Below are 23779 nucleotides of genomic sequence, written 5' to 3' on the forward strand. Positions count from 1 at the left end.
TGATTTTCAGTGCATTGTTTTACATGGGTATATGCTTTATATCCTGACCTCATGGGCAAAGTAAGTAGGAGTTCCCAAGCTTCAATTAAGACCTTTTTTTTTTTTTCCATTAAGTATTTCCAGTGCTGAAATTTTCCTTTCTCATTCTGCTTTTGAGTGCTCTTAACTGTTATAGGGCCATCTAGTTAGCTGCTTGACTGGGCAATGTGGCAGCTTTTCTGACTTGTTTGTTTTCACCCGTTACAGGAAGCAGCAAACATGCTGCGTCTGATGCAGAACAGGCTGAAGGAAGAGGAGCAGCACCTGCTTAAGAGTGGAAGTAAGTGGGTTTTCCAAACTAGTTGTATTGACAGAAAAATGAAGCACTGGCTACTACTTGTATAAATGCACACTTACAAGCCACAGGGACATGGGATAGACGACTGAGTCAACAAATTATATTAGAAAAAGTGGGATGATGATAACTTTAAAAGAACACCAATGAAATGGAGAACCTAACCTCTGTGAAATGCTCCTTCACCTTGTGAATTTTACCTGCAGTGCTGAGAGGCGAAAACAGTCGCTCGCTAAACATGCTGTGCAGCTGCAGCAGGCAGCTTCATTTTACTGACATCCCAGCCCCTTCAGGCTAGCTGCAGATGAAGCAGTTGTCCCAGCACAGTGGGATTGATGATGTAAAGTTGGTTTGCTACCAAGCTTGGTTAGAGGATTCTGCCTGGGAAAATGTTTGTGTGCTGGTGAGTCGTCTCCTTGGTTTGTGGGACTCCCCGGCTGCCTCGTGGTGCACGGGTGCTGGTTTGCCTTGCAAAACTGGATCAATTTTGTCCTCAACGGTTAGTCTGCCACATCGTGTGCCATGGAGGTGGCTGTGTGTTTGGACTAATTCTTTGTGACGTATCTATCAGATTGTAACACTCACTGATGAAACAACTTCTGTTTGAAATCCTTGTTAATATCACTAGTCTTCAAAGTGTGATCCATGTTTGCTTTCTTGGGTTTTCTTGATTTAGTGTACCTGCAAAATGTGAATGCAATTAAAATTTGGGGATTATCTTTTTTTTATATACATTTTTAATTAATTAGAATTCTAGCTGAAGAACAGAAAGGAACAAAAACCCCTTGAGATTTTGCAGAAAGCTAACAAACCAGATTTTGCTTCTTTTGAGTCAAGCGTCAGCAGAACTTCCCCATTAATTGCCCCTGTGAATTGGATATTGCAATATGTGCGTTTTTATCTGGTAGTGAAAAAAACAAGAGGAGGGTTAACTCTCAGGATCAAAGGGAGAGTTCAGGAAAGCTAAAATTGGGTAAGGACATAGAAGTTACGCTTCACAATTTGTTTGCTGGCAGATGTGTTCTGAACAAGCTCATGAAAGAGGAAATTCATTCATCTCTGCCCATCTTTGATCTCATCTCCTTATGTCAATGCAGTAAAAAGTGAAGTTTTATCTGAAACACAGGATTTGTAATGTAAATTGCAAGAATGTGGAACTATTTCAAGGATCTACTTGAGTGAAAAAGTCCAAGTCCTGCTATGTGATAGTTTCCAGGATGATTAAGTTTGGTTTCAGTAGGTTTCCAGAGTAAATAAGTTCAAGAGGGAAGAACACTTATCATCAGTAATTAGCAATGTGAAGTGTAACATGAAATTTTCCTGATTTTTTTTTTTTTTTTCCTTGCCAGTGGACTTTCACTTAGAAAATTGCTCAGTCATCTTCCAAATAATACAAACCTTGCCTTTTAGTGAGTGATTTAACTTCTAAGAACACATAATTAAGACTTTTACTGACCTCAAAAAAATATTGCCATAATATGTCTTTATTCCAAAATGACAAAATTAGTGTTTGTTCTAGTGATAGGAGCAACAGGATCCTGGATCATTGCTGGCTCATTTATTGATTGTCCCATAACCTTGGCAAATCAAGTCATCTTTCTAAGCTACAGTCTGCCTTTACCTGAACACGGTGTTGAAGTCTGTGGAGCTGCAGGGATGTAACTGAGGCAATAAATTTGGCTCTTGGAGGCTGTTTCCCCAGTGCTGATCACGGAACACAGCTTTGTTACCAGGTGCTATAAGGTTAATTTATTGAATGCTGTAAAACTGGCTGAGATCACAGTTAGCTAACATGAAATGATCAGGTACCAAGTTGTGTTCTCTCAGACCAGACCCCGCTTCCTCCTCTCACTGTTAGTTACAAGATGCCTTTTATACAGTTCAAAACAAAGGGATTTACTTGGAGAAGAGAAGGAAGAAGATGGTATCTCAAGTGGCACAGCACCCTGTTAAGGGTGAATTTAACCCCAAGTCAAGAATATATCTTGCACAAGAGGCAACAGAAACAGCAGCAGAATCGGTGCAGCGCCACTGAACAGCTCTGCCTGCCCCAAAGAGGTTATTAGTGAAATTCACACTGGAAACAGAAAGGACAGCAAGGGATGGAGCTTTGGCAGTTGAGGGTTCCCAAGAGCCCTGCAGCCTTGGCCTGGCACTCTGTGATTTTATCAGAAACTGCTGCAAGCATCACATGGATTGTGAGGAACTGGTGTAAAACCTAATGGGCACGAGCATTTAGACCTTATATTTTACCAGTGTGTGAGGTTCTGCATGCTGTATCCTCCTTCAAAGATAGGACGTGCCTTTTAGTGAGACGGGCACAAAGAAGATGAAAGAAAGGCTTTTCTTCCCCATTAGGAAGATCTTTCTGAAGCAGGTTTTAGGAGAAAAAAATCACTTGTTTATTTCACTTGCATTTTTAAGTAATAAACACACGCGCAGTCCAAGTGCTTTTAGCATTGGTTTCCATCTTCAGCTTGTCAAAAAACCTCAGGACCTTGCTGTCCGGGCTGTTAGGGCAACAAATAGGTCTGAGCTTCGTTCCCCTGCAGCTCTGCTCAGAGGTAAGCAGCCTGGCCTGGGTCCCTGTCTCCTAAGGCTGAACCTCTCCGTGAGCTCCCTTGGGACAGGTTCGTGGTCTGCCTGCACAGAGGCAGCACGGGGCCAGTGCCTCCTGCGAGGGAAAGGGAAGGTGCTCTAAATCTCATTACACTTTGCCCCTGAGAGCTGCAAAGCACTTAATGAGGCTCTTGGAACAGCATAGGCTGGAATCAGGTGATGAATTTGTTACCATTAACTGATAAAAGTCAGCACTCAGCCTGCCCCTGTAAGCACTCTCACCTTTGCATACCTTTGTAATCGATGCAGTTCTTTTATTGTCTGAATCCTTTGACCTTATCCACTGCTAATTTGGTAAGAAGGGCTGCAAATTAACAGTTCATTCCTCTGCAGCAGAAGTTGCAGGAATTCTGGACAGCTCTCGGTTTCCTTTCAGGCTGAACTAATAGCGAAGAAACCTAAATGACATTTATCATGAAGAATGGCTGTAAAACACAGGTTGAATTGTGCAGGTCTGTTAGGAACACAGGCAAAAGGCAAAGGATATGTCAGGATGCACGCACAAAATCTGCAACAACATTTAGTGCAATTCAGAAATAGCCTGGCTCTTTTTTCTTTTTTTTTTTTTTTTCCCCTAGTGTACATTGCAAATCATCTTTTGTTTCTCACAGAACATCTTCATAAAACCACTGCACTTAACTTAGCGTTAGCTTTTTTTTTTTTTTTTTTATGTGGTAAAAACTGTTCTTAAATTATGTAAAGACCTTGAACTCTAGATCCAGATCAGGCTTTCAGCAGTATTTGCATGATGACAATATATGCAGTTAAGTACTTGCAGCACTACAGAAATGTTGTTTTTTTGTGTGTGTGTGAAGAGTGATAAGTAAATTGCTGGCATTTTTGTAATCCTAATTTCACATAAGATGCTGTTAGAGAAACCAATCTACGATGTGGTGTTTTTTCACAGCGTGCTGCCTTTGTAGCACATCCAAGGCTGGTGCAAAGTAACAAATGCCAATTGCCTGAAACTCGGGGCTTGCTGTAGTGGTGGGTAATGGAACAGTGCCTCTTAAAATATTGTATTCGACACTGCTGGATGAGCACTGTGAAAACTGTTGATAGAACTATTGTCAGGTGTAGATACGTGAAGAGTTGCTCTGATAATGGTTTGGTGTGAGAGGAGAGGGCTACGAAGGTCACTGACCACTGCAGAAATTCAGGGCATTTTTTCAGCTTCTCCCATTGTTGAAAAAAAAAAATGTTTGCTGAGCAAAAAAGTAACTAGTGATTTTTTTTCTAAGCTAAAATATATTTTTTTCAGACTAATCAGCCTATTTCATTTATACACATTCTTTCTTTTCGTGAATTTAAAAGCAGAATATACATACATATTTTAAAAATATATATATTTTCAATATATAAAAATAAACCCTTAGAAGGTTTCAAACTCTTTCCTATATTTCTTTTGGCCAAATCTGTGCCTAGCATTTGATTTCAGTTTGCAAAAATATTTGCTGTCAAATTGCATTTTTCAGTGCAGGTGCCATTCCCTGGCTTGCCGCTGCAGTCAGCCAGCCCAGCCCTGGCTGCTCCTGCTTGGTCTGTAGAAGGAAGAAGTGCCCGTGCCATGCAGCACTGAGATGTGCAGCTCTCTGGTGGTGTTGAGCAAACCTCATGTCCCAGCAGCAGGACTGACCGATGCTCCTGTACAGCTTGAATTCTGCCCAGTACACAACCAAAGCGTTTTCTTGGCCAGTTCTACGTGTGGAGCTAACTCTTTTTTGACAGGCAAGCAAGATGTGCCCAGATCCAGCATCTTGCTCAGATAAACAGAGCAAATAGATGCTGTGCTCTGGATAGCAAATCACATGGTGCTGTTGCAGGTCAGTGATGTACTGAATCTCTTCTATTCTTTCCACTCCAGAACTGATGCTCTGACATCTGACAGGTGATAAACAAAAAGCCCTGTGGCAGTAATTGTCACATTTGAAGTGTGGCAGGGAGTTGCTGGGTAATCCCCACGGGTGCCTGGCTGCTATTGCTAATGCTCAGCACCTTCACCAGGAGCATGCTAAGCCCATCCATCTTGCAAGAGATGCTTGGAATTTGTCCACAATTGTCTTGTGTTTTGCTCATTAAATAATCGCAAATTCATGTTCTAGGTTAATAGTACTGCGATGGATTCTTGGCCTCTGAGATCATCAGAAACTTGTTATGGTGGCTGAGTACGACCCCTCTGTAAAATGGGCCAAATAGCTACTCGTTCCTGTGCCAAGGCTACGAATCCCAGTTTGAATGGAGATTTATTCTTCACGATTTCAAGTGACAGAGACCTGTAGGTTCCCTGGGCAGTGGTTAGTTATCTGTACTGTTTAAGACATGAGATCGGGTAGTGCAGCAACAGACCTTTTAAAAATGATACGAGGTGAGAAAGTGCACTTAGACCTAACTGCAACACCTGCTTGGTGTTTGTGGGCATGGCATTGCTCAGTTTTCCTACGTTAAGTCTGAACATCCATGCTTTCTGCTGAGGTCGGTAGGACCATAGGGGCTCAGACCTTGCTTGGGAGCTTGTAGACCAACGTGACTTTTTTCTGAGATGACACAAAGGGTCTCAGTTTTGTGCTATTTGGGATATTCCCTACTGAAATGCATATATCAAAGCATTTATTTCCATTCAAATTTGCAGAGCTGCAAATACATCAGTGTCCGGGCTGAACTGTATGACTGGTTTCTCTGAGGCTGGTGAGACATGAGTGTGGCTTTGGTAGAACTGGGCCTTTCAAGTGGGAGCTGAACATTTTTCCTCCCTTGGTAACGTTAAAATCCTAATCCGCTCCTTTTATTTTTTATTTTTTCCTGTTCTAAAATTTAATGCTATTTATTAAGTGGATTTTATTTTGGCTCAAGTGGCTGTTGGTTACCCACTTGGTTTTCTCATGACATTTTTCACTAAAATCAACGTCTTCCTGAATACGGTAATCATGCAGTCAGGGCCTGTTTTCAAAGCAGGGATTTTTATTATGAAATAGAACATGCAAAGCAACACTTACATCTAATTCTAAATTTACTTCTTTTTATCAATAAACTATGCCCTTTGTGCTCATTATCTTCACCCCACTACCTTCTTATTTTACAGTTGGATACGTTTACTTGAATATTTATGCAAACTAACAAACCTGTAATGAAATCACTGGTATGTTATTAAATCATGCTGCTTTTCCTTCAAGCTTTGCAAATTACCCCAAATTTAATCATTTAAATATAGTTTTATCAGTCCGGGTATCTGCTCTTGCCTTTTTTTTTCTAGAAACAGGTGTGTTTTGGAACAAATGACACGCCTTCTGAGAGCACTGTTTCTCAATTGTAATCAGGATGTACTTTTTGTGGCTGGACTAGTTTAATTGAAACTAATTTAGTTGACTAAAGCCTACCTTTATGAAGTGGAAATACTGAAATGTAAGGCAAGAGTTTCAAATCCCAGTATATTCTCTCAGGTGGTCTGATATTTTGCCAATATTCTCTGTGCAGTAGAGTACATCCCAGCAGTGAGGAAGTGGGCCAAATGCAGTTCATGGAGTGTTTCTTTTGATTACCTTTCCGTAGTAAAAATACAGGAGCGTGTTAAAATACCAGCCTTAAGCTTCAGTAAGCCGCCAGGATTAGCCTAAATTTGGGCACATAGATTGCTGAGTTGCAGTTTACTGTTAAAAGTTAAATCATCTTCATGTAAAGCCATGCAAATCTCATAATCCAGCTACATTAGAATGTGTTCTGTACTTCGTGTACGAGTATGTGGGAATTGGAAGTAGAGTGCTTTATTATTCTCATTGCTTTATATTGATACTGAGAGAAATCCACATTTTCCCCATAAAAAACTCTCCCATTGTGCTCGGAATGGAGGCGTTGTCATTTCTGTTGTGCTGTAATTTCTGTTGTGCAGTATTACACAGTTAGTGGTTGTCACCTCTTGTAGGATTTCTTTCTGTGTGTTAAGTGAAAGTTTGAATTGTCACCGTTTTTTTGAGGATCCAGGATGGTTTTTTTGGAAACTGGACACCCTGGGCAGGTACAATGAGAAATACAGGGCGGAGGAGTCCTGTAATGCTCTAGGTAGGTCAGATCACACAACATTAGACTAGTTTGCCATTTCATCCTTCCATAAAACCTCTGCTCAGCTGGTTTTCACCATATATAAATAATTTTTAGCAACATGCTCCGCTCTGTGCCCTTGGCATTTTGGCCCTCCACAGCCCTGTGGGCTGAAGAGCATGGTGCTAGGAGCCACTGAGCCACCCAACACAGAAAGCTTGGTTAGAGCAATGCATTATTATTTTTTTTTTTTTTTTTTCTTCAAGTAAAAAGGGTGCTCGGTGTCTGTCCAGGCAGTAGGCAGGAGGCTCAGAGGCACAGGTTGTTTTTCACAATTTGTATTTCAGCTCCAACCTTACTGTTCCTTCAGCGTGTGCTCACTGTAGCAGCCTGGTAAAACTTCACGTTGGGGTCTGTGCAGCACAGTTCCAGACAGGCTGTTCAAAGAAAGTCCAGACCCTTGCCAAAACCCATAACAAGCTTTGTTTCAAGGTCTTAGCTCAGCTGGAAGAACAGCAATCTGTGTTTGCGTGCCGGTAATTCACCTGATGGATTTTCTCTTCATTTTTACTGGAAAGTAATCCGGGATTTTTAAAGGTGTAATTAAAAGCTAGGTTTTCAGCTGCTGTTGGCTTGACTGGTAGAGCACACTTTGAAAGAGGAGAGGTGGAGCTGAGGCTTTTTGGGGGGTGCCAGTGGCTCTCTGTGGTGTCCATGCTGAGCACCTCCAGCACGGGCAGGTGAGAGGTAAAACATCTGGGTCAGTGGGGGAGAGGGATAAAAGTAAGTGTGAGATAGAGGGCATTAGGAGGAGCAGAGCAACTGAGTGAAAGAAGAGGATGGGAGAGAAAAAAGCTGTGTTTAAACCTTTTTCTTTCCTGAAGCAGCAGCTTGAGGCCCTCCAGCCACGGATTCTGTCTCCATGGTAGGTATCAATTCTGTCCCAAGGCACTGTTTGCCATGCGATCTTACTGCCAGTCCCAATTCCAGCAGAAAGATACTGTGGGGAATTATATGATGAGCTGATCTTCCGTTTTTGCAAGTTTAAATGGGTCAGAAATGGCTGAACAGTGCTGGAATGTGCTGCAGGCAGCAGCAGGGTGCGCGTGGTTCAGGAGAGCATGAAGCCATCAGCACGGCTGGTTAGGGGAGAGGGCACCTCTACGGACAGCAGAGGGATGATGGCAGGTTCCTTTCTGTGCTCCTTGTCATCTTACCATTGTTCTGTCTGAAGGGAAATGTGTTTTACGTGTTGTATCTGAGAGTCTGTTGCTACCAATGGTTTAAAAAATGGTTTCCAGAGAAGTGAAATGTGAAATTAAAGCCCTGTGTGTTACAGCAGTGCCCCTGCCCCGAGCGGAATCGCATCGCTGTGCCTCTGCAGGGTGAAGGCTCTGAGTCCTGTCCCCAAAGTGGTGTTAACTGGGTTTGTCACTTTGGGTTGCCACCAGAGAGCACTGGATCCATTAGTCCAGGTCTCAGCTGTTGGCTCATGCTCAGGAGAGTGAGAAAAAGGTGCTAATGGGGAAGAATCTGACCTGGTCTCAGCAGCATCCTCCGCTCTGGCTGGTGGTGCTGCGGAACAGGAGGAGCACATGTGACAAAATCTGCAAGAGAGGAATCCTTGCTCAAAGAAGGGGCAAAAAAGAAGTCCAAAATGAAAAAGAGCATTTCAGAAGTAGCAGTGAGAGCCCTGGCAGATGAGGTAGTCTCTCTCTTCAACAGCACAAATCTGAATCCTTCATTCAGGCTACACATGGGTCTTCCAGAGGGGTCTGCCTGAACAAAACCTGGCTTCCCTGAATATTGGGAAACAGAAACAGTCTTCAGCTCCCACAGCAGTCATTCCATCACTTGCCAAGGAAGAAGGTGCAACACGAACAGAAATTGTAGCTAATGGTCGTGGAGCCTCATAGTCTTACCAGGGTATCAAATATATCCCGTGTTGTTTTGTCATTAGCTTAATACTGCAATGGAAAAGATTATGGTAGAAAAAGTCTAATATATTGTATATTGTCTGATAATTAAATATTGCAAAGACATGTCGGCTCGTTACTAATCATAATTAAAGTAGTTATTTCCATTTTGACCTCAGACGTGTGTAATTAAGTGTACCTGGGAAGGAATTGCCTGCTTTCTGCAAGTAACAGACAACTCTCGTTGCTGTGCCAGGTGCTATGCTCGGGCAGTCCCGAGGGCTTTGGCGTAGCACCCGTGATTCCTTAAGCTCCTGCAGACCGGCCACCACGCAGCAGCGCTTCTTGCTGGAGCATCAGCCCTGAGCTGCTGGAGCAGCTGTTGCAGGGGGGCTCATCTCTGCATAAAACACAGGAATTTGTCGGATGCCAGGAGCTGAAGACCCAGCTGGGGAGGGGATTAAACAATCACAAGTGGGCAGAAGCTGTAAGGCAGAGCTTGGTCTTCGTGAGCCAAGGAGCTTGAACAAGTTGGCTTGCATGCACAGAGGGGAAAAAAACTCATGGGTAGAAGGAGGCTTAAATGGAGCAAAGCCTCTTCCAAACTTCCTGCACCCTCCTGCACCCAGCTGGACTGCCTCTGAAGAGGCTGAGAGGAGAATTGGTTTGGTTGGTCTTGCACGTGAACCTTGAAGTTGGGCTCAGATGGGACCAATGTGGCTGACTTGGAGAACGGCCTGCCCTCATTTCCACTGCAGGTGCTTCAATGTGCTTGAAGGTTTTTGTCACCCTTTCACTCTGAAGGACAAGTCCTTTAGGTTTATTGCAGTTTGGTGATTGGGGGATTGCTGTCAGGGATTCGGCTTTAGTTTGGGTGGGAGGAAGGAAACAAAGGCAGGTTATGAAAACATGTGAAGTTCCTGCATCTTGGGAACTCCAGACTCTTTTCCTACTCCTGTTTTTCTGGACATCTTGGGTTTAGCTCTAACAACTTTCATTTATCTGGAGATGTCTCATTGTGCTTTTCTAACCTATGACTAAGTGAAAGGCAAAGAGTCTAAGGGGACTTTTTTTTTTGGATATTACTTACGGCAGAGTAAAAGACTAAGATGTAATAAGCCCACACTTCCCAAAAGCTGTTAAAAGATCTTTATTTTGAAATCAGTTTCAGAAATAGCACCTTCTGACTGGACATATGGCTCATACCCAAAGAGCATATTCAGGACATTGCCTTTACAGTACGACCTGGGGATGGTCTCAAGACAATTGTTTATATTGTGCACTCTGCTCATCTCAACTTCTTTGGCACTTACGTGTGGAAAGATGCCTTCCTTAGCGAGGCGGGGGAAGCTGGCTATTCCCCTGTGCCTGTCAGCAGAGACAGTGCCCTGTTTCCAACACGTTTTGAATTAATCTTGGACTTGAACAAAGGTAGAGAGCGTTAGCAGCTCTTCTGTCTAGCTGCTATTATGGGCTGCTGCGGGTTGTTTTAATGATGTTTATTTTCTGCTTTTGTTTTAACCAGATAATGATGATTCCGATGCAGACATTCAAGAGGATGAAGGCTCTGATAGTGAAGTGGAAGAGGGGCAGATCATAAAGCGGCACATGGCCATGGAGGCTCTAATGCAAGGTACCTTCAGCTTTCCTGAGTTGCTTTGATTCAAAAGGACAAGCTCAAAGCATCTGAGTAACCTTAAATATAAAAGACCCTGTTCAAGGATATTGACACTGCTCCATTCAAGCGAGCTGTAAGAGGACAGTGTCTTTTGGAGAAAATACAGTGCTTTCAGGGGAGTGAATTAAGGAGGATTTACTGAAGGAAAAAAAAGTGAGAAAAATCCTTTCTTAGTATTGCTTTGCAGATTCAGAAGCAGCTTTGTGCAAAGCCTAGAAAAGAAATATGATTTCTCATTGCAAGGCATTTATTTTCTTCTAGGTGTAGACATCATCTCCTGTAGGGTCATCTTCAAAATGGGACATTTAGTAGGTCTGTAAAGCCTCCTGCACTGACACAGTCAAGGGTGTGACACACCTGAGTTACCTCATTCAGGGGAGGACCCCCGGCTTCTGGCACAGTTCATGCAGAGTGGAACTTCAGCCCCTGGCTGCCGATTCCTATAGATTCTGGGTCAGAAGCAGTCTGAGGATCTGTGTTTCACTTAGGTGGAAAAAAAAATGTTCTGCTCAGTTTACAGTCAAGCAAAATGAAAGCAGAAAATCAGGTTATTTCTCACTGGCGTTCTTGTCAGCTGTGAGTGATTCTGTCCATCAGCAAAAGCCTCTCTGGGCTCTGGATGAAGTGCCAGTGTGGATAATACCGTGTGCCACTACTTCTGCTGGAACGTGTTACTTGTATAGACTGCAAATGTGTTTTCTTTCTGAGCAGAGTTATGCTCTCCCCTTTTTAATGGAGACTAGAGCAAGAAGCTTAAGTTCTCAAGACAAAAAAAAAAAAATCCAGCATTTTTATCCTCATTTCCCCTACTTTTCATAAAGTTGAAAACTGTTGAGAAGTTTGAAAAGTTGAAAGTCTTGAAAGTACCAGATACCCTAATATTCACTAATGATTTTTACAGTGCAGTTTCTTAAAGAAAAGTTTGTACTCAGTTTTTAGAGCTTTAGAGCTGACTGTAACTGTCTGTGATGCCCTCATAACCCAGCGGTACAGGTCCTGGCTGCAGTTAGTCAGCTTTTAACATCAGCTTCAGGAGGAGGAAGTTTTATTATAAAAGCTGTAGATTTTGTTGCAAGTATTTTTTTTTTTTTCCTAGGATGAATTTATTGCTAATTGCATTTTCTGGAGACTCAGCCTTAACTTGTCCAACCTAAAAAAAAAAACAGTTGAAATCCCTGAGATATTTCCTCTGCCATCCTGCTTAGATGGCTTCTTTGCTCTTGTAGGTCTCATCCTAGTCTTTAGTAAACTACTTCTGACACACGATTATCCTCTGGCTTTTGCATGTTCTGATTGTGGTTTGCTGACTACCCAGTGGCCATGCCAATCTTTACTCAGTGTCTCTGTAATTTGGAAGTCTCCCTTAGCTCTCTGTCCTCTTTTTGCCTCTCACTTGCTATGAACAGAACTACTGAACCAACTCCTTGTATGTTGAAATGGATCCTGAGATGCCTTTTCCATGGTTCATCCAGGGGTGAGGCTGTATTCTCCCACTGTAACTCAGCACTTCAGTCCTACCGTGCTTCCATGCAATCTCTGCTGGCAGAGATGGATACAAACACCCTTAGACTTCTAAGGGAAGAATTATCAGCTTGCTTTTCTGCCTTGCTGAGGTTACTTCTCATCACCCTGGGCAAATCACCTAGTTGCTCTAGCTGTATCTACACTGAGATTAACAGCAGGCTCTGCATACTGCTGGCGATGCTTCAAAATGGTTTGTTTAGGAAACGCAGCCTCGCTATATCTCTGCCTCTGGTGTAAAGTGAGCTCTCCGAGGCCTGCTGATTCCTTCTTGGTACAGAACATAGGGGAAAAAAAGCTTGGACTAAGTCAAGACACCAGCCAAGCTTTCTTTCAGGAGGTCCAGCCTTATCCAGAGTGCACACTTAGTGAGGAGCAGTTCTAGCCTCGAGGGCAACCTGAGTCTGCCTCTTTTTTGTGTTAATTGGCCCCTTTGGTCACATCAGTGGTGAGGTTGTGTTTGACTGCGTGAGCCTGGCAAACTGAAGTGCTGGAGACAACGTCGGGACCTGAGATTAATGTCAGGTTCTTCAGCTCCGTTAACAGATTGAGCTTGAGCATCCACTGGTTGTTCATCCTTAAATGCAGAGAGAATCTATATGTGTACTTCAGCATGGGTAGTTCGAATTTAAAATGTATTTAATAACTAAGACCATATAATAAGAACATAATTTTTATTAATTACCATTTTTCCTTGGCTCAATTCAAGAGCTTCCCATTGCTTTCTTTTGAAGTACTGTGTCTTCTTACCAAGTGATGCTCCTGAGCCATATTTGTTCTGCTAAGGAGAAGTAGTCCACTGTGGTCAGTTCTTGCAGTTGCTGTGATTCAGTTTTACATCTCTAATTTCCGTGTTATTAGTATTGTAAGAGGAGACTTCCTCCCTCTGTAATAGATGGGCAGATATTCTAGCGTGCTTTGTCATTAGAGAGGCAAGATTCATAGGGAGACATAATCACTCCTATTAGGCCACTTGGTATGAGGAAAATCAACACACTTTCTCGAGTTGTTTCAGCAGGTCTGTCTAAATGCAGTAAAATTCAAACTAAATGCAGCTTTGACAATATTGCTCCTGGTTTTATTCTTTTAGCCAATTAAAAGACTTGAAAGTATAGGATTTAGTCTCCCATGGAGCAGAAAAGAGTGTTGGCTAGGGGAGACATGACAGACTGCCAGCTCCTGTGGTACAGAGAGAAAATCAAATCCTTACTCCCCATGTACAAAGAGGAATAGGCGGGCTAGGAAGGAGGTTAAAATGGGCTATGGAGCCTGTATCTCCATCGAGTTCAAGGTATTTACGCTCTGATTCACCGATACAGCGAAGCCAGGAGGTGCTTCTGTACAAGGAGAGAACAGGCACAGGGGTAAGAATGAATGTCTAGAAGGATGGGCACCAAACTGGCAGATGCTGGCTTGTTGGCTTTGTGGCACTACAGCCAGCTTTGTCAACACAGCTAAAGGCAAGCCCTCTCCTTGATGTGGCTTATTGTAATAAATTCACATGTCACTAATCATTTGCTTTTATAAGTGAAAGAATACATTTATTTATCATCTGCATCTTTTAATTTGAACATTGTAAGCGTAAATAAAAATTCACATCCACTTTTGTTCTGCCTGGGAATAGATAAGTGAGGCTGTTACACAAATAAAATAGCAAATGCTTGAACTTTCCTGAGGTCAAACTGTGAGTTAGTGTTTATGTTTGAAATAAGACTGTTTTGTCAGAGAGCCAAAGAAAAAGAAATTCTTGCGGTGTTGCAAGGTCTTAGCCATCTGCAATGCAGACAAAGCTCTTCCCTGAATCAGGCCATAGAGCAGTGTTCTGCAGCAGCATGGTTGTTCACATGCAGATGGTATAGATGTTGGAGAGAAATATGCAAAGCTTCATCCTGGGAAGGTAGAAGGTACCGTGCCAGGGCAGGCATAAGGTCCATGTGGCTTGGTCTTCTGTTTCCAGCACTGCCTGAAAGAACATACCTGGGGGGATGATTGCAAGGACCTCCCTTGGGTTCTGTCCCATTCTCAAACTGGTTCAAGCTCCATCAGGGTTTCCTGAGCTGGGTTTGGTTTCCACATACTTGGTCTAACCCTTGGTAGGTGTTTTATTCTAAGAACCTGTCTGGTCTCCCCTTGAACTGAAGTGGTTTTTTTTATTACCCATGCTACCAAAAGTGGCAGGTTTTGAAGTGATGCATGTGCAGATCCATCTTTTCAGTCTCATTCATCCAGAGTTCTGAAAGGCTTTGTGGAATCATGAGCAAATTCAGGATCTTTCCTCTTCCCAGAGGCTGCACTGGCTGACTGTGTGAGCCATGGCAGACTGGCACACGCTGTGCTTGGAACAAGGTAGGCAGTGGAAACGCTACTGAATGAAACAGAAGTGATTAGTGCTTGCAAAACAGTGGGACCGTGCCCATATAGTAAATTATCCTCTATTCCCCACTGCCAGGATCTTTCAGCTCCCAAAACCCAGTTAACCAGTTGTTCTGTCTCTTATGTTTCCTTTTGTGATGTTGATGTTGAGGGGCATTTTTGTCCTGTTAGGACTACGGAGACTGTTCTGCTGTCAAGACGATTACAATTCCAGTTCCATTTGGTCTTTATTGTAAGGCAGCTTTATCAAATGCTGAATTTTACTTTCTAAACAATCAGTCCACACTGAAACAGTGAGAACAGCTCTCTTGGAGCCTCTTGCCTTTCCAGAACAGCCCCAGAGGATCAAAGTGGTAATGAAGTCCTGGCAGCCAGGTTAGCATGACTACTTGCCAGGGAAGGGATAAAATGTGAGCCTGTGAAAACCTGCAGCTTAACGTAGCGAGGACAGCAGATGAGAACAGAGGGGTTTTAGTAAGAAAGCCAGCTACATCTCACTGAAGGAAGTGGAACCAAGTAGACAGCAATCAAACCAGAGATGAGTTTGGGGACAGGCAGGGAGCGTGGCCCCAGGTCCCCGTGGACACGAGCTGGTTTGCCATTGCCAGCTGTGCCTGTGCTGCCAGGCCCGTGTGGATCCCTGGTCCCGTACAGATGAACCTCAGGGAGGCAGTGCGCACAGAGCAGCACGCCTGAAGCATGCCAATGATACTTTTGTGCCAGATATTCGGTGTTTTGAGATGATAATGGTTAGTCTCCGTGTCCTACTTTTATTCTTAAGCTTTTGTTGGCGATAATTAAATAGGAGCCAGCTAGCAGGCATGGGGCAAGGCTCCAGTGGGTGAATCAGCCCTCATGTTTTCAGTCCTTTAGGGAGAATGGGAGCTTTGACAGAGCAGCAAGAAATCCTCCCAGGCCTTGCACAGTCCTGTTTCCTAATCCCTCCTTACAGCACACAAGCTGAAAACCAAGGAAGTCCTTATCTGTTCTCACATAAGGAAATGGTCAGACTCCTCTTGTGGCAATTCTCTCCCCAGCTCATGACTGTGGTCAGGCTTCTGCTACTGAATTTCAAGGATGCTTTACTTCCCTCTAGCCTCCTCAGTGCCTAGGAACCATAGGCATGCCATCAATATGAGGGGGAATTGAGGGATTCAATTATGAATGTGCAACAGCTGCCTGGTCCTTGTTTGATGTCTTGTTCACATTGAGTTCCTGTGGATGTCACCTGTCTGATTTTTAAAAATGTATGTTAAATAATTAATCTGTCTTCTGTTGTGTGAGTCCATCCCTGATCTCAGCTTCTTCCATAGGGACAGCTGCCTCTTCCTGGCATGCAGCTTAGTGTAGGATGTGGTCTCCCACTTGACTGTTCCCCCCAGTGTTCAGAGGTAGCAGTCAGGATCTCCCTGCTGCTGCAGTCAGAGGCACTGGAGCTTGTGTTGTTGGAAAGAAAGAAATGAACAGAAGAAAACGTCTTGTTCAGAGTCATGCCACGCTTGGTAACTAAAGTGTCACTAAGAAGGATTTGCCAAGGGTCTGCTGCACATGCAGACTTCAGCCACAGACTCAAGAAGCTGTCAGTGTCCCTCCAAATGTCCCAATAGCTCTCAAAGGTACCAGGAATCTGCAGCTCAAATACTCAGGGAGGCTTGCAGGCATTCTACATCTCATAGTTTCAGAGTAGAAAATAGAGTTTTATGCTTGCACTGAAAGGAAATAAACCTGTGCACACACACACATATAAATATATATATATATATATATATACAACAGGTGAGTCGGGGCGAACAGCAGCCTTGACACCAGCTCTGCTGGGCATTGAGCTCTTCTTACTTTTCCCTTCTGTTGAAGGTTCATGATTCTTGTCTGTAACCCCAGAGCTCCTCTGAAAATCCCCCTCTGATTCTTTGGCAGTTAACAGGAGATACACAGCAACAGAAACAAAACTCCCTTCTGACCTGGTCAGACTGCTCTCTTCCTGACAGCTCTTCACAAAGCCAGGTGTTTGCAGGCCTCTTGTTGCATGTGTTCGCAAACAGGCCTTGATCCAAAGTCTGTGAAAGGCAGGAGATGAGCGGGTCTGGATTTTACACGTACTGTGGTGGTGGCAGAGGGAGAAGGCTGAGGCATGAAGAATGGGTCTTGCAGAAAGGCATTTGGCTGTGCACGGGCAGGAGTCAACTTCTCCCGCTGTTTGATAAGGTATGAAGTTGAGGAGAACAATTTCACAAATGCACCTGCTCTCAAAGCACCTCAGAGGACTCTGCCAACCTGGTCTGATTCTCCGTGAACGTTTAAAATTCCTCCCTTGAGAACACCACAATGTGCAATTGTAATCCGACTGGGGCTTTGTGTCCATGTCATGCTGTGGATCCTTGTGATTGTGCTTCTAGTGTGAATATACTTTCTAATGAAGAAATGTGAGTTCTAATTGCAAACGCTTCAAAGTGATTTTGGAGAATCAGGTTAGTCTCTTTTTCCTTGCCTCTTCAGCTCAAGCAGAAGGGGAAAAGTCAGCGCTGTTTCAGGAACCGCTGGGTCTGACTGCAGTGCTCAGAGGAAACTCGTCTGGGGAGGAGGGAAGCCAGTAGAGCTGCTCTTCTGGTCTTAGTGTATTTCTGTGTGGATCTCTGTAAATTCCCATCCTTCAGAAACAAGTCTGCAAAGTCTTTAGGTTTGCTGATGTGGCTAGCTGCTGGATGTGCTCGTGTAGCTGGGGGCAGAAGAGTCAGGTGCTTTTGGACACACCGACAAGGGGCTGCGGTTTGGAATTCATGGAAGTGAGTTTGTCTTAACTTGAAATAGTGTTCCTTCCCTCCATCTCATCATCTTCTCCCAACAGAGCTATCTCTGGCTGCACCTATTGCGCCATCAAAGGGAAGTTCTTGCAGGCGTTCAAGTGCTTTCAGCCCGTGTTATGGCCACTGGACCTAGTGGAGAAGGAGGGCTGTAGGTCCGAGATGGTGGGGTTGAGACAAGTGACTTCCTTCCAAGCAAGTTTCCTTTCCATGGGTGGTGTGAGAAATAGAAGCATGAGCAGCAACTGTAGTGTGCTTGGTAAATCATTTTATTTTAGCAGTGTCTGGAAGGCGCTGCTGAGATCATGGCCTTCTGCTAAGGGCTACACTCACATAAGAGGGCAGAACCCAAAGGGTGCACGAATCAGAAAGATCAGGGAAAAGATTTATCCTCATTTTCTGTGCAAGGAGGGGAAGCCAGAGGGAAGGGAGCTCACCCTGGAAATTTGCATTAAGATTGGAAGACTGAAGGTAGATCTCCAGACTGGAGGCAAAATGTCTCAGCTGCAAATCTGCCTTCCCCTCGTGGCAGCTTGTCCTAACCTCTCGGGTTAAGTGTCACTTCTTGTTGTCAGGAACAGGGTTAGCATATACCTACTGCTGAGTAAGAAGATGTAAATCTCTCTGGTCCTGGGGATCCATTGTAGGCAGCTGCACAGGGCAGTACAATGGCAGGCATCACACGCAGAGGAAAAATAGCAAATGCTCACGGGATAAAATCATGGATGCACATTCACTCCTGATCTTTGATAGCTCAGTGGCTGTAAACCATGGCGATGCACTGAGATTAGATTTGAATCCAAAGGTGCAGTGAATTGCAGTCTGTTCATTACTAGCATTTTACCTAATTATCACTTTGTACAGCCTGTCCCAGCTGAATTCACATTATCTGTAAGTAAACATAACAGGCTTTCACCTGCTTGGAAGCTGCGTGAGCCTCTGTGGCCAGAGTGGTGCAGCACTAATGCTGCGGCAAGCTGAGCCCAGCTAAATTGAACCCAGTACGTTTCAAGTGCCAAACACCCCCGTACCTGCCAGCCCTCCCTGTTGCGTGCAGGCAACGCCTCTGTTTCCTGCCTCCCCTCCAGCACGCAAGGAAATTCACTGCGGCCATCTGTCGCTTCTCTTGCTCCCACACGCAGAGACTTGGGGTTTAATATCGGAACGGTAAAATGAGGCTCCTGCCTCTGTCACAAAAGCTCTTCTGGTAACATGGAAAATCTGCCTTCTCTCCTGCTTAGACTACAGCACATTGCACAGCCTGAAGCTCCAGGCTCTCTGCATGTCATGGTGTCTTCTGTGAGCATCCCAGGGCTGTGCCACGGGGTCTAATGCTGCTGATCCCACAGGCACTAGTTCAAAGAGGTCCTCCTAGCTTAAACTCATGTAGGCATCAAAGTCAGGGCAGCACCTGGTCCTCTTCTTCCTCCAGCTGTACGCAGTTGGATGCCAGTAAGATGCCCTTCCTGTATCTGCTGATGGAAAAGCAGCGTCTTGTAGACTTTGTTAGCATTCTCCAGGCTCTTTCCTTGGCGTTTTTGAACTGTCCTATTTCATCTGCTCTGCTCGTTTGATAGTCTGGTTCTCTTCGGGATCTCTCTCAGCTTTGTCTTACCAGTAAATTTTAGGAACTCTCTGCTGCTTTCTGCTTTGAGGTAGTAAATCCCTATCTAGCACTTCATGCTGAATTTTCTATGGAAGAAAATTGCAGTTAAACTCTTGGTCCCATTTGTAGGCTGAGCAAAAGTCATTTTATTGTCATTTAACGACATCAGCTGCAACCACCTCTGAATTTATGTAGTACGGCTATGTCTATCAGTCTCTAAAGCTTGAGAATCTAAAGCTCTGTCCAGGAATCATCTTATAATTCCATCTCCACTGCCTGTGTTGTCAGCAACCAGATTGATAGTTTTTATTTGAAGATATAGGATCCTTTCAATTATCTGTCTTGACACAGCAAGGGTTGTTTGGTGGCTTCTGGCTGAGTTAGCCAGCTGTTTGCTATAACTAGCCCAAATCAACCTGCAAAAAGGTACTTTGTACTTGGGGAGGTGCAAAGGAGGTTTACAGGATACATTTTAAAGTTGTGTTGTTCTCATGCTTAAAAAAAAAGATCTTCTCTAGATTGGAAAAAATCCTGTATCTGTCTGTCATAGCGAAAACTAGTGGTGGCACGAGATGGAGAAATGGGATGGCCACAGCAGGGCTGTTAACCAGGCATCCAGTTAGTGTTTTTCTTCAGCCTATTGTATGCTGTAGCCTAGCAGTATCAGGTAGCTCTGGGAGTACAGTCTTGACTGGAATCCCTGTCAGCCTCACCCTCTCCAGCTTCTTCCCAGTTCTGAGGCTTACCAAGTGGGGTGGCCTTACATGTGCTGGGATCTCATCCTCCCGCTGCCATTTGGTTGCTTCTCTAAAAGGAAACCCTGAACTTCATCTATCGCTCCCCCTCCATGCTACTGCTAACCATGAGCTGGCTTTATGGTGACTCTCTTTGCTCTGCAGGAAGAACTGGCACGCGGATCGTGGGAACAATGCAAGGTGGAGACACAGAGGAAGAAGTAAGTAACCATCCCATGCACCTGCAGGGCTTCTCCGCAGTGCTTTAGAATGACAGCCCTCTCCTTAGCTAGAGAAACAGATTTATATCCGCTCAATCTTCATGCCACAGGCCTGCTTTTCCCCTCTTTCCCTCCAGCTGGCTGCTCTCCCTTTATCTGCACACACACATACTTTCCCGTTGTTCTTTTGCTCTTAGAGTCCCTGCGCATTGCCCTGTGCTTTCACCTCAGCCCAGAGCATGTCAATAGCAGCACACAGGGTACAGTGATGCTGTTTTGCTGAGCCGTGGGGGCAGGTGGCTGGGAGGAGGGATCAGTGCAACGTAATAGGAATTAGATGTGTTGATCTGAGTCCCCTAATTTGCTCGAAGTCATGCTCCCTGGAGCCCTTTCACCAACCTGTGCTACCACGCAGCATCTCAAGCATTGGTCCTGCAGGTGAAGCTGTCTCCTGGCTTTGCATCTGGATGAGGCTGACCTGGTGAATTGATGGTAGCTAGGCAGGCACGCCCAGGTTGGTACAGCAGGCAGTTACTGACTGCTCCGCTCAGCCTTTGGCACGTGGGTGATCTTTCTATGCCTCTGGGCACTCTTAAGTGGCTACATTTGTACAAAGAAGTAAGACAGAGCCTCTGACCCTGAAGCCAGCTGCTCTGATATGGCTTGCATCCATGCCGTAAGCTCTCCCCGCCATCCCCAAAAGGTGCCTGTATCCAAGCTGCCAGCAGGGATCAGAGGGGCTGTCCTGTTCCCCAGGTGATGCTGGAACTTTGTCTGGGAGGGTGCTTGCTGGCACAGGCCAAAACTGTGTAAGGAAGTGGGACAAACACTTAAAAACTGATGACTGTGAACTCACGTTTGATCCCATGCTATTAATTTACTAGCGTGGAGCCTTTCTGTCTCACCATCCAGCAGACACCTCACCCCGTGTTGCCTGTCTGGATGAGGAGACGTGCCAGGAGTTCAGGCATCCCTGTGCCACTGGGGCATTATCAGGCTCTCAGTGCTGCCTTCGTGGCATGGAAATTCAGCCTCTCTGAAACAAAGAACGCTCTCTTACAGAAATCCCTTCACAGAAGCTAGGCTCCAGGCCCTGGGGAAGCAGCAAAGCGCTGGCTTGGAGCAGGAAGCTGAGGTTTGTGGTCAGCTGTGAGTTAGCCCACAGCTCTGCACTGGAGCAGAGATGTTGGGTGGTACAGGAGTACAGAGCTCGGCCCTGCGACCCAGGCATCTGAGGCTTTGGGCCATCTTTTGCATCTCAGAGCTCTGGTGGGCTCAGAGCACAGCAGCCTGTGCCTGCAGTGACACGTGAGTTCTGGGAGCGTGGGCACAGGCAGGGTCAGCACCTCTGTCCTCCCAGACAAATCCCCAGCACTGCCTGCCACAGAGCCCTCCGGTGAGCCGTGGTGGGTCGCCAGGCCCCAGGGTCCCAAGGAGAGTTTAAAATGAGAGAGAAGCTGCTGGGGGGATGTAAGGATAGGTGGGAACTCCTGATGTTTGCCACCAAATACGAAAGCCATTTGCCATGGTTGTCTGATGCTGCTGGCTTAGCGGTGCAGAGCTCTGGGCAGGCTATTTCTCCTGCAGGTAGGTTCAGAAAAGGAAAAATGCCACTGTTAAGTGGTCGTTGCAGGGACTCGGAGGCACCATAGCGATAAGGGAGTTAAGTGCCCTGCCAGAGAGGGACGAGCTGCCTTCACCGTGTTTGTCCTCGCTTTTTTCTCTGGAAAGCAGCTTACAGGCTGTGCTCTGCTGTTTGTTTCTGCCAGAATGGATGTAGAGAGCTGTTCGTTGCTTTCTGGGGAGTGAGGTATGCCCTTGGCACTCAGACCCAGTTCTGGGTAGGGTCAGGAGTGCCAGTGCTGTAGGTGAAGATGCTGTGACTTCAGTCCCAGTGCTGCCTGGTTGTTCTTTACCAAGTCATGGCCAGCTCTGTCTATGAATAACCATCCTCTGTAATTCTCTGCCCTTTGGATTTCCCTTGTGTTATTTCTTACCACGTCCTGCTCACAGTCTTCTCCCATGTCTCCCTGTTGGCACATCAGGTGTGGAAAGGAAAGCCTCTCGTTGCCTCAGCTGCAGCCAGGCTGGTTGTCTTAGGGCTCTGCCCTCTTAGTTCTGCATCTCAGCAGGCACCAGGGCTGAGAAGCTTGCTAGGGACTTCTGCAGGCTTCTGTGTCTGAGGTCAGGAAACAAAGCTAGTGAGGCTGGTTAGGAGCTGATCAGGCTCTGGGTTTGAGAAGAGAGCAGACTGCAGCCTCCCCGGGAGCTGGCTTCTGGCACTTCTTTGCTTGTGTGGCTCCCCTGTCCTTCCCTTCTCCTATCCGATGAGCCCCTGAGCTGTACCAGTGAGCCTGCACCCCCTGCACGGGGCACCCCACCTTTGCTTGTGGGTTTCTCCTGTGTGTGGAGCAGGGCATCTCCTGCAACACCACAACTGGGGTCCAGTCACCGACCCCATCACCTGGCAGAGCTGCCCTTGAGTCTGGGAAGACAAGGTGAGCACTCGAACTGAAGGTGACTGCTGCCCCATGTGGGATGGGGACGTGAACCCAGTCCAGGCAGCTCTTCTGCCTTTCCCTGCTTCTAGCTCCCCTCCCATACAGGGCAGCTGCTTTCCTGCAGCACACGATTCAGGCAGAACCACCTGCATGGCTCCTTTTGGTGAGCAGGTCTCTGGGCACCTACTTGTGCTTTCTAGTTTAGACTCAGTTTCCCCCCCTTTGGTTGTATTCTCAGTGTCCTTTGCAGCATAACAACCAGTTCTCAGATGTGGCATGTGATGCCCCAGCTGTACCTGCCTTTGCCACCTTCCCTCCTGCTCCCATTCTGGTTATTTTATTTTTTTCTTTTACGTTCTTGTACTTTTTTTTTTTTTTTTCCTGCTCTGCCTCTCCTTTCTGCTCTGGTTCTCCAAGGGGAGATCTGCCCCAGCCCAGCCAGGCAAGCGCAAGATCATCGCCAAGGCACAGGTGGGTTTCTTCTGCAGTTTTTCTTCCACTAGGCCTTGATTCTTCGGTCTCACAGTAGGTACCACTTTGAAATTAAACACTCTGCGAGGCCTTTAATACCACGGATTGAGGAGAAGTCAGGAAGTTCATTTTTGTCAGCCCCATGAAGCGAGGAAGGATGTTTGTTGTCAATCGACTGGAGCAGGCAGTGTCTAGCAAGGCGGGGAGCTGCTGGTGGAGCCGTGTGGGCATTTAGCTCCCAGAGGCAGCTGAGCTCTGGCCTATTGTTATTCTAAAAGGCAGCAGCTGGAGCTGTGGGCTAGAACAAAACCTCTGGCAGAATCTGCTGCTGTCCAGGGCAAGTCCAAGTCTGGATCCGTAGCAGTCCAGACAAATAAATGGCCGTCCCCATGGCCCCAGGCGTAGGGGAGGAAGCAGCTCGATGTCAGCCAGAGGCACCAGCCTTTACTTCTGAGCTGGCAGAGGTGCCTCGCCACCCGAGAGCTGAACTGGTCATGGACTCCGTGTGCTTCCCTGCAGGAGGAGTCGGGGGATAGCGAGATTGACCTGGATGATGATGAAGATGAAGAGGAGGAGGAGGATGTGGAAGATGACAGCATGGAAATCTCCCCAAGCAAATCCAGTCAGCGAGCAAAGAAGCCAGAACCTCTAGAGGAAAGCGACAACGACTTCTGACCCTCTAGCAGCAGGACCAGGAGGCACCTTGAAATAAAAACTTTGGAGAGCATTCAGGCCAGGAACTAATATCCTGCCATCTGAAAAGCGCTCGTCAGCATGAATTCAGGAGTTGGTAAATAATGTTCATTAAACTTGAAAATTAAACCTGGATTGCCAGTCCTGTGACTCGCAAAGTATGAGCAGTTTATCCGTAATGAGAATCACAGTAATGTGGAGTGCTGTTATTTCCATAATTGCATTAGAACTGGCCCTCATGTGCTGCAGTGCCAGAAGTCTCACTCCAGTGAGCATTGT

The 23779-nt window shown here is 45.6% G+C and overlaps 1 protein-coding gene across 4 annotated transcripts in view; it reads left to right on the top strand.

Annotated features, from left to right (window-relative positions):
• The window catches only part of CLUAP1 (clusterin associated protein 1), a 71758-nt gene extending 47979 nt beyond the window's left edge, over nt 1-23779 (top strand). For 2 of the 4 annotated variants that reach the window (XM_084295843.1, XM_084295841.1), the window contains 5 exons: nt 247-319; nt 10427-10534; nt 19780-19835; nt 22754-22807; nt 23327-23779. In XM_084295843.1, coding sequence (XP_084151969.1) covers nt 247-319; nt 10427-10534; nt 19780-19835; nt 22754-22807; nt 23327-23482 — 447 coding nt within the window. In that variant the 3' untranslated portion in view covers nt 23483-23779. The remainder of the gene's footprint in view (nt 1-246; nt 320-10426; nt 10535-19779; nt 19836-22753; nt 22808-23326) is intronic. The other 2 variants (XM_084295844.1, XM_084295842.1) reach the window with 1 other exon arrangement.

The sequence above is a fragment of the Netta rufina genome (assembly GCF_964035555.1).
Source record: "Netta rufina genome assembly, chromosome: 15".
Lineage (NCBI taxonomy): Eukaryota > Metazoa > Chordata > Aves > Anseriformes > Anatidae > Netta > Netta rufina.